Here is a 10,122-nt window from a genome sequence, read left to right as displayed (position 1 = left end):
AATTATCATATTACCCTGCACTGCTCCAAGGGGTTGTCATGGCCACTGTGTGTCTATCATTGTGTCAGTGGTCCTCACTGGCTGTAGCCATGGTAACAATGTCTGTAACGGTGGTTCAATACAAATAAAGCACTTGAGATGTGAAATATGTGAGATTAGCCCAAGAGAAGAGGACAAAGAGAAAACGCACACATACACACAGAGCGACAGACGGACAGACAGACAGAGAGAGAGACAGAAAAAGAGAGAGCGTAGAAATTATTCTCTTCCCTTCATTTCCAAATAAATTGGTTTCTATAGCAACCATTTTACCAGGGGCTGTAATGATAGAGGGAGTGAGAAATAAAGAGCGGGAACAAGGAAAATAAATAAGAGAGGAGAGGTGGAGAGGTAGAGAGGTAGAGCAATGGGAGGGAGGGCGTGATTATTTCTGAGTATGTGCCACTGACAGACAAAGGAAAGAGGGGAAAGGAACCGAGGGTACATGGTGACAAAGGGACAGGGAAAGAGAGGAAAGGAACCGAGGGTACATGGTGACAAAGGGACAGGGAAAGAGAGGAAAGGAACCGAGGGTACATGGTGACAAAGGGACAGGGCAAGAGAGGAAAGGAACAGAGGGTACATGGTGACAAAGGGACAGGGAAAGAGAGGGAAGGAACCGAGGGTACATGGTGACAAAGGGACAGGGAAAGAGAGGGAAGGAACAGAGGGTACATGGTGACAAAGGGACAGGGAAAGAGGGGAAAGGAACTGAGGGTACATGGTGACAAAGGGACAGGGAAAGAGAGGGAAGGAACCGAGGGTACATTGTGACAAAGGGACAGGGAAAGAGAGGGGTCTTGGAGTATTGTCAAGGGGAGGATAGAGAGAGAAGATGACAGAGGAGGGGGAAAATGGGCACAATGCATCAGACAAAGAAAGGAGTCTCCCCTCTTTTTCTTTCTCCTTTTCTTCCCCCTGTTCCTTCTCCACCTCCAGCCAGTCACCTTCATTTGTTGACTGACATGATGGGAACATGGTCCCTTTTTCTCTCCCTCTATCTTTATGCCATATAACAGTATTGCCATGGTGATACTCTGTAGGTTATACCCAGTCTAGTCTACCATACCGCCATGCGGTTATTGTTAGACTCAGGTGGTGTCGGGCAGCAACAGTGGCACTCCTAACCTTGTCATTGTGCCCTTACCCGTAAACCGATCCTCATCATCATCCTCATCTTCATCACAGTTTTGTCATCCATCCATCTCCTTGATTTGCCATTTCGGTATTTCAGATATTTAAGTATCACCGACCGCTGTCCACACATAGGAAACAGAGACGAATTCCACATTGAATGGATAAGATAGTAAAAGTGAATATGGATAATATGGTCTGAAAGGGAACAGAGAGAGCAAGACAGAGACAACAGTGCGCTGGACAATTATTGGAAAGGTGGAGGGAGGATGAGGTCATGATTAACGTTTTGCAGAAAATGGTTGTATCAGAAACAAGGGAGGGTTTCGACAGACACACACACACACACACGCACACACCCTCATGCATGCACACACACATACACAAAAACACTTTTTTGGGCAGTTACTTTAGACGTCAGCTGTTGCTATGGCGACGCAAGTCTGTGATCCAACGACAGAGCAGGATTGGCTAAACTGGAGAGAGGAAGAGAGGCAGAGGGACTGAGAGGGAGAGAGGGACTGAGAGGGAGAGAGGGAGGAATACATGGATAGACAGGCAGATAGAGATCATTAGATTGATTGACGGATCCATACAAATGTGATTTTATCAAACGTTATTGCTTGAACAGGATTAATAGCATGCACTCAATTCATTCAGGCACATCAGACAAAGCCCTGACGTCATGACATCATGTAGCCTTTTGTTTGCTTGGGAGAGAGGAAAACTTTGAATTCCAAAAAAATGGATTTTTTTTAGGTTGATTGCGTACGTGTGGTGAGATAGCTAGGGGCAGCACATCCTATCTAGGAATTAAAGGCGCATGTATTCTGTCTTCGTGGCGTTCTTATTAGCACGAGGGGGCTAGGTTTAGGCCTACTGTGATAGAAGATAAAGCACCACATTTCACACAGAGCGAATGCAAATCTGTAACATGTTATGTTGTTGTTAAGATTATGGGATTGTGAGGCACTAGAGGTGTTAATTGTAGGTCTCCGTGCTATTTGACTGTGTGGTCAGGTTTTGGTGTGTCAAGTGTGGCTATGTTGACAGCAGGGCTTGGTTTATCTTAGTGTCTGTGTGGATAGAGTTTGGTGACCATGATGTCTCTATCCGGCCACATCATCACCAGCCAATGTGGTCAATGTTTGGTTTGACCGTGTGTGTGTTGATGTGTGTGTCCTATTTCTATGTGGTCACCGGTCAGGGTTTGACTGTGTGTGTGTCTGTGTGTGTGTGTGTGTGTCTGTGAAGACATGGTATAGGATGTTGTTGTATGTCTGTGTGGCAAAGGTTTGGTCGTGTGTATGTGCGCGTGTGTGCGTTTGTGCGTGTGTGTGTTCATGCGTGCATCTTTGTGTGTGTGTTTCATTAGGGCTCTGTGTGTGTGTGTGTGTGTGTGTGTGTGTGTGTGTGTGTGTGTGTGTGTGTGTGTGTGTGTGGCGCGCGCGCGCCCGGTCAGGGTACTTTGTGACCATGTCTTTGTGCGGTCAGGGTACTCGGAGTCTCTCGATGGCATCTGGGGATCACTGACTCAAGGAAATCAGGACACTCTAAATTTGTCACTGCAGCATAACCCACATAATAAAAGAATACATGAGCTTCCTCTCTCTCTCTCTCTCTCTCTCTCTCTCTCCCTCTCTCCTGTCTTTTCTTTCTTTCCATCTGCCTCTCTCTCTACTCTCTTTGTATAGCTTTTCCACGTGTTCTCTCCTGCACAGACACTCACATATTGAAGAATGATATGAGCAAGTAGTATGGAAATACACAGAGAAGAGGCCTACAAAAAGACCATACAGATTTGGGCGAGGATCTGTATTTTTTTTTTGTGTACCCCTAATGTAAGCATTACCTGGGAAGCTGCTGTGTGCTCTCCTTGTCAAGCTATTGAAATAGCCTGACATCCCCATTGTCCCAGTGTGTAGTCTGCATTCCCACTGTGGATCTTGTTTGTGGTTTTAAATGACCGTGAAGGGAATACCTTGTCCAGTGGTGTTTTAGGTAGCGGGAGTGATGCCTTGCCTGCTCTGTGGCTGTTTGGTCCTTAGTTGTTGTTGGAACATAGCATTACGGCCTCATCTCAGTGGTCAGAAGAGGGTAACAGATTAGATAGCGTATCTAGCGAGCTACGTTGATTTTATCTGACTGGGTAGGAGCCCTAATTTAGAAGTTTCCGTGGTCATCGCACAGCTTATATTTGGACTAATGGTGGATCACATTGATATTGTCACTTTGGGAGCAGTATTTTCTTTAACGTGGTGTGCCACAGGGCTCAATTCTAGGACCACTGCTCTTTTCTATTTTCTGTGATTGACTTGTAGGCCTATGCTAGATATACAAATGCAGATAATCTCTATCTACATTATGTTTTACGTTCTCTTTGGAAAAATGTATGTTCTGTTTCTGTCTGAAGGCTTTTCTATTATTGACTGGGACATTATTTATACATGGCTGTGTTTTTCATGATATCAGGCATATTGTAGGCTACCTCCTTAAATCACACAAATTCAATCAGGTTGGGGGGGTTAGAGTATGTCCACACGTGAGAAAGAGAAAGATAGGGAGGGAGTTAGAGAGAGAGACTTGAGGTCATGGGGGGGGGGGGGTGAGCAGGCATATGCCAGTTGTTAAGAAAGTGAGAGAGATGGGGACCTACAGAGGAACGCTGGAGGGTTCAGAGAGAGAGAGGGAGGAGAAGTAAGAGAGAGAGGGAACGGGGGAGAGAGAGAGAGAGAGAGAGAAAAATAGCCAAGCTAGAGGGCAGATATTTAATATGATAAATGGGTTGTGACAGTGTGGCTCTAAACCCCTCCAACCACTAAAGAAGGAGGACGACCACGGAAATAGAAAACAGTATGGCTGGACCTACTGAGTGGCGCAGCATCTAAAGCACTGCTTCGCCACTACAGACCCGGGTTCGATCCCAGGCTATGTCACAACCGGCCATGACCGCGAGTCCCATAGGGCGGCGCACGATTGGCCCAGTGTTAGGTGAGGGTTTACTTGGCTCATCGCGACTCCTTGTGGCGGGCCGGGCACCTTCAGGCTGACTTCGGTCCTCAGTTGAACAGTGTTTCCTCCGACACATTGGTGCAGCTGGCTTCCGGGTTAAGCGGGCAGGTGTTAAGGAGCGCGGTTTGGCGGGTCATGTTTCGGAAGACGCATGACTCGACCTTCGCCTCTCCCGAGCCCGTCGGGGAGTTGGAGCGATGAGACAAAATCGTAATTGGATCGCAATTGGATTGCATTTGGATATCACAAAATTGGGGAGAAAAGGGGGTAAAATACAAAATAATTTATTAAATTGAAAGCAGTATGGGAAAAGGACATATACAACATGATGTGTGTATACAGTACATTCAGAGAGAGTGAGAGGATGAGAAGGGAAGAGAGAGAAACAGCACCAAAAAGTGAGACAGAAGTGCGACCTTGATTGTCATTATTTCATTGTTCATGCAGAAAGCGGTATGAAAAAATGACATATACAACACATGTATACATTTATTACAGCTATCCACGTTCAGAGAGGGAGAGAGAGAAACAACACATAATTAAATGGGAGAAATGCGACTTTGATTGTCATTCTTTCATTGTTTACTAGGACACGTAGCAACAGCATTATAGTGTAGACAAGAGAAAGGAAACAACACAACCGCAGTCCAACTTGGATTCTCATCGTTTATCGGCCTTCTATTGGACAAGCAGTCACAACACTTCATCAGATGAATACGCACGGTTTTATACTGCAGAAAGAACTGTGGTGGCTCTCAACTGAGAGCTGGAACAGCCCTGTAGAGTAGAGACAATGACATGTACTGTAGTTAGACGCGAGATGGAAGAGAAGAGAAAGAGAGAGAGAGACAAAGATAGAGAGGTTTAAGAAAAGGGAAGCCTGGGAGACGGGGGGTGAGACCCGATGGGTTATATCCCTAGGATGTGATCTCCCTTTCTTCTCCTCCATTCTCCTCTCGTCTCCTCCCTTCTCCTCTCTTCTCCTCTCTTTCCCCTCTCCTTCCCTCCTGACTCAGCTCGTCTCACAACCTCGTTCCCCCTCTCTCTCTCCCTCCATTGTTCAATGATTTTTCTCACTTTTCCCTCAATCCCTTTCCGTCTTTCTTTATCTTAATGCACTCCCTCTACATCTCCAACTTGTTATCTTTGTCTTCTGTTGAAGGAGAAAGAGATACGATCTCAAACACACCATCTGAAATTGTAGATCATTGTAGATTAAGAAGAATTTAGCTTGTAGTCTGTCTCATATTACCACAAAAACTCCAATGAGTGAAATGCTCCTCTTTGGCTTCTACAGTTTATTTGTTAATTCTCAGTTTGTGTATAATGACGCTGTATGTATGTACTGTAACAACAACACAGCTGTGTATGTAACATTAACACATGATGTTTGCAACCATGTTTATGCACTCCTCTCTCTCTCTCTCCATCTCTCTCTCTCTCCCTCCCTCCTTCTCCTACCCCAGTGTGGACAGCGCGTTTCTCCCAGGAGCCAGCGGACCAGTCGGTAGTGCGGGGCCAGAGGGTGATTCTGTCCTGTGTTGTGTTTAACTACTCAGGCATTGTGCAGTGGACCAAGGATGGACTGGCCCTGGGCATCGGAGAGGACCTCAGGGGTGAGACTAGTACAACTCTAACACCACCCAAGTCAAAACAACACCCAAAGCCCAACACCCGAAACCCAGTCTAGTTGCCTTCCTGAAAAAGCCTCTCTATGTCTGTCTCTCTGTGTCTGTCTCTCTGTGTCTGTCTCTCTGTGTCTGTCTCCCTTTGTCTGTCTCTCTGTGTCTGTCTCTCTGTGTCTGTCTCTCTGTGTCTGTCTCCCTTTGTCTGTCTCTCTGTGTCTGTTTCTCTGTGTCTGTCTCCCTTTGTCTGTCTCTCTGTGTCTGTCTCTCTGTGTCTGTCTCCCTTTGTCTGTCTCTCTGTGTCTGTCTCTCTGTGTCTGTCTCTCTGTGTCTGTTTCTCTGTGTCTGTCTCCCTGTGTCTGTCTCCCTTTGTCTGTCTCCCTTTGTCTGTCTCTCTGTGTCTGTCTCCCTTTGTCTCTCTGTGTCTGTCTCTCTGTGTCTGTCTCCCTGTGTCTGTCTCTCTGTGTCTGTCTCTCTGTGTCTGTCTCCCTTTGTCTGTCTCTCTGTGTCTGTCTCTCTGTGTCTGTCTCCCTGTGTCTGTCTCTCTGTTTGTCTCTCTGTGTTTGTCTCTCTGTGTTTGTCTCTCTGTGTCTGTCTCTCTGTGTCTGTCTGTGTTTGTCTCTCTGTGTCTGTCTCTCTGTTTGTCTCTCTGTGTTTGTGTCTCTGTGTCTGTCTCTCTCTTTGTCTCTCTGTGTTTGTCTCTCTGTGTTTGTGTCTCTGTGTCTGTCTCTCTGTCTGTCTCTCTGTGTTTGTCTCTGTGTGTCTGTCTCTTTCGGTCTCACTCTATGTCTTTCAATCTCAGTCTCTCAATTCAATTCAAAGGGCTTTATTGGCATCGGAAACATATGTTCACATTACCAAAGCAAGTGAAATAGATCATTTAAAAAAGTGAAATAAATAATCAGGAATTAACAGTAAACATTACACAAAAGTTTCAAATGAATAGAGACATTTCAAATGTCATAGTATGGCTATTTACAGTGTTGTAACGATGTGAAAATAGTTAAAGTCCAAAGGGAAAATAAATAAATATAAATATTGGTTGTATTTACAATGGTGTTTGTTCTTCACTGGTTGCCCTTTTCTTGTGGCAACAGGTCACAAATCTTGCTGCTGTGATTGCACACTATGGTATTTCACCCAGTAGATATGGGAGTTTGTCAAAATTTGATGTGTTTTTGAATTCTTTGTGGGTCTGTGTAATCTGAGGGAAATATGTGTCTCTAATATGGTCATACATTTGGCAGGAGGTTAGGAAGTGCAGCTCAGTTTCCACCTCATTTTGTGGGCAGTGTGCACATAGCCTGTCACGGTTGTCGTAGGGTAGAGTGGACCAAAACGCAGCAGGAATATGTGCACTCATCTTCTTTTTATTAAGGACAAAGAAGGTAAAACCAAAACAAACACGTACACAAAAAAACACAACGACGAATAACAGGCCGGTAAGGCACAAAGCTATACACAGCACAATCTCCCACAAAATACCAAAACAAACACATACCTATTTATAGGACCCTTTATCAGAGGCAACGAGAAAACACCTGCCTCCAATTGAGAGTCCAACCCCCAATAAACTAAACATAGAAATACAAATGACTAGACTAAACATAGAAATACATAAACATAGAACAGTGCCCAAAACCCCGGAATAATAAATCAAACACCCTCCTATAAACACAACCAGCCCGAACCACATAAAACAAATACCCCCTGCCACGTCCTGACCAAACTGCAATAACAAATAACCCCTTCTACTGGTCAGGATGTGACAGTACCCCCCCCAAAGGTGCAGACCCCGGATGCACCTCACACAAATAAACAAAATAACCCCAAAACAAAATAAATCCCCTAGACTAAAGGGAGGGAAGGGAGGGTGGCTGCCGTCACCGATGGCACTCGTGCATACACCCCCCCCCCCTCCCCAAACCTCCTACATTGGAGGTGGCTTAGGCTCGGCCCTAAAACCACCCCCTGACCAGTCCACTCCTCCCAAATACCTCGGCCTGACACATGTCACTGTAGACCCTGTGCTATACTTTATGAGCTCTGGACTGTAGGACGACTCTATGAGCTCTGGACTGTAGGACGACTCTAGGAGCTCTGGACTGTAGGCCGACTCACTCGGTTCCGGACTGTAGGCCGACTCACTCGGTTCCAGACTGTAGGCCGTCTCACTCGGTTCCGGACTGTAGGCCGTCTCACTCGGTTCCGGACTGTAGGCCGACTCAGTCGGTTCCGGACTGTAGGCCTTCTCACTCGGTTCCGGACTGTAGGCCGACTCACTCGGTTCCGGACTGTAGGCCTTCTCACTCGGTTCCGGACTGTAGGCCTTCTCACTCGGTTCCGGACTGTAGGCCGTCTCACTCAGTTCCGGACTGTAGGCCGTCTCACTCGGTTCCGGACTGTAGGCCGTCTCACTCGGTTCCGGACTATACACTGTTGCCGGATACTCTGGACGGGGTACTGTTGCCGGATACTCTGGACGGGGCACTGTTGCCGGATACTCTGGACGGGGCACTGTTGCCGGATACTCCGGACGGGGCACTGTCTTCGGACACTCTGGACGGGGCAATGTCTTCGGACACTCTGGACGGAGTACTGTAGCCGGAAGCTCGAGACTGAGCTGATGCACTGGAAGCCTAGTGCGTGGTGCTGGTACTGGAGGTATCAGACTGGAGACACGCACTTCAAGGCTAGTGCGAGGAGCGGGAACAGGCTGAATTAGACTGGGCTGACACACTGGAGGCCTGGTGCGTGGTGCTGGTACTGGATATACCGGGCCATGGAGATGCACTGGCGGTCTCGATCGCACCTCCTGCACAACCCGTCCTGGCTGGATGGAACTAGTAGCCCTGCACAAGCGAAGTGCTGGCACAGGGCGAACTGGGCTGTGCAGGGGCCTGATGGTTGCCGTGCGTAGAGCTGGCGAAATCGTGCGCATTTCCGCATACTCCGGCGCTCTCTTCTCCACCTGCTTCTCATAAAAAGCACAGGGAGCTGGCTTAGGTCTACTGCCTGGCCCAGCCAAACTACTCGTGTGCCCCCCCCAAAACAAATTATTGGGGGTGCCTCTCCGGCTTCCTAGCCAGCCGTGTTCCCCAGTAGCGTTCCCGGTCCTCACCAGACTTCCTCCATGGGCCCTCTCCGGCCAAAATCTCCTCCCACGTCCAAAACTCCCGATAGTCCATATAATTTTCCCATTGCTCCTTACCCCGCTGCTTGGTCCTTGGTTGGTGGGAGATTCTGTCACGGTTGTCGTAGGGTAGAGTGGACCAAAACGCAGCAGGAATATGTGCACTCATCTTCTTTTTATTAAGGACAAAGAAGGTAAAACCAAAACAAACACGTACACAAAAAAACACAACGACGAATAACAGGCCGGTAAGGCACAAAGCTATACACAGCACAATCTCCCACAAAATACCAAAACAAACACATACCTATTTATCAGAGGCAACTAGAAAACACCTGCCTCCAATTGAGAGTCCAACCCCCAATAAACTAAACATAGAAATACAAATGACTAGGCTAAACATAGAAATACATAAACATAGAACAGTGCCCAAAACCCCGGAATAATAAATCAAACACCCTCCTATAAACACAACCAGCCCGAACCACATAAAACAAATACCCCCTGCCACGTCCTGACCAAACTACAATAACAAATAACCCCTTCTACTGGTCAGGACGTGACATAGCCTGTCTTCTCTTGAGAGCCAGGTCTGCCTACGGTGGCCTTTCTCAATAGCAAGGCTATGCTCACTGAGTCTGTACATAGTCTAAGCTTTCCTTAATTTTGGTACGGTCACGGTGGTCAGGTATTCTGCCACTGTGTACTCTCTGTTTATGGCCAAATAGCGTTCCAGTTTGCTCAGTTTTTTGGTTAATTCTTTCCGATGTGTCAAGTAATTATCTTTTTGTTTTCTGGTGATTTGGTTGGGTCTAATCATGTTGCTCTCCTGGGGCTCTGTGGGGTCTGTTTGTGAACAGAGCCCCAGGACCAGCTTGCTTAGGGTTCATCTCTTAGGTTTATCTCTATGTACAGTAGGTGACGACTTTGTTATGGAAGGTTTTGGAATCTCTTCCTTTTAGGTGGTTGTAGAATTTAATGGCTCTTTTCTGGATTTTGATAATTAGCGGGTGTCGACCTAATTCTGCTCTGCATGCATTCTTTGATGTGCACAGAAGATGTTTTTGCAGAATTCTGCATTCTGATTTAAAATGTTGTGTTTTTCCCATTTTGTGGATTTTTGATTGGTTGAGCGGACCCCAGACCTCACAACCATAAAGGGCAATGGGTTCTATAACT

At 46.7% G+C, this 10,122-nt stretch overlaps 1 protein-coding gene across 2 annotated transcripts in view; it reads left to right on the top strand.

Annotated features, from left to right (window-relative positions):
• Positions 1–10,122, top strand: part of LOC106608745 (kin of IRRE-like protein 1) — a 40,841-nt gene that overhangs the window by 6,394 nt on the left and 24,325 nt on the right. For both annotated transcript variants that reach the window (XM_014206855.3, XM_014206854.3), the window contains exon 2: positions 5,652–5,801. In XM_014206855.3, the coding sequence (XP_014062330.1) occupies positions 5,652–5,801 (150 nt within the window). The remainder of the gene's footprint in view (positions 1–5,651; positions 5,802–10,122) is intronic.

The sequence above is a fragment of the Salmo salar genome, chromosome 07, assembly GCF_965601325.2.
Source record: "Salmo salar chromosome 07, fSalSal1, whole genome shotgun sequence".
Lineage (NCBI taxonomy): Eukaryota > Metazoa > Chordata > Actinopteri > Salmoniformes > Salmonidae > Salmo > Salmo salar.
The sequence above is the reverse complement of the archived record's forward strand: the minus strand, read 5'-3'. Positions and strand labels throughout refer to the sequence as shown.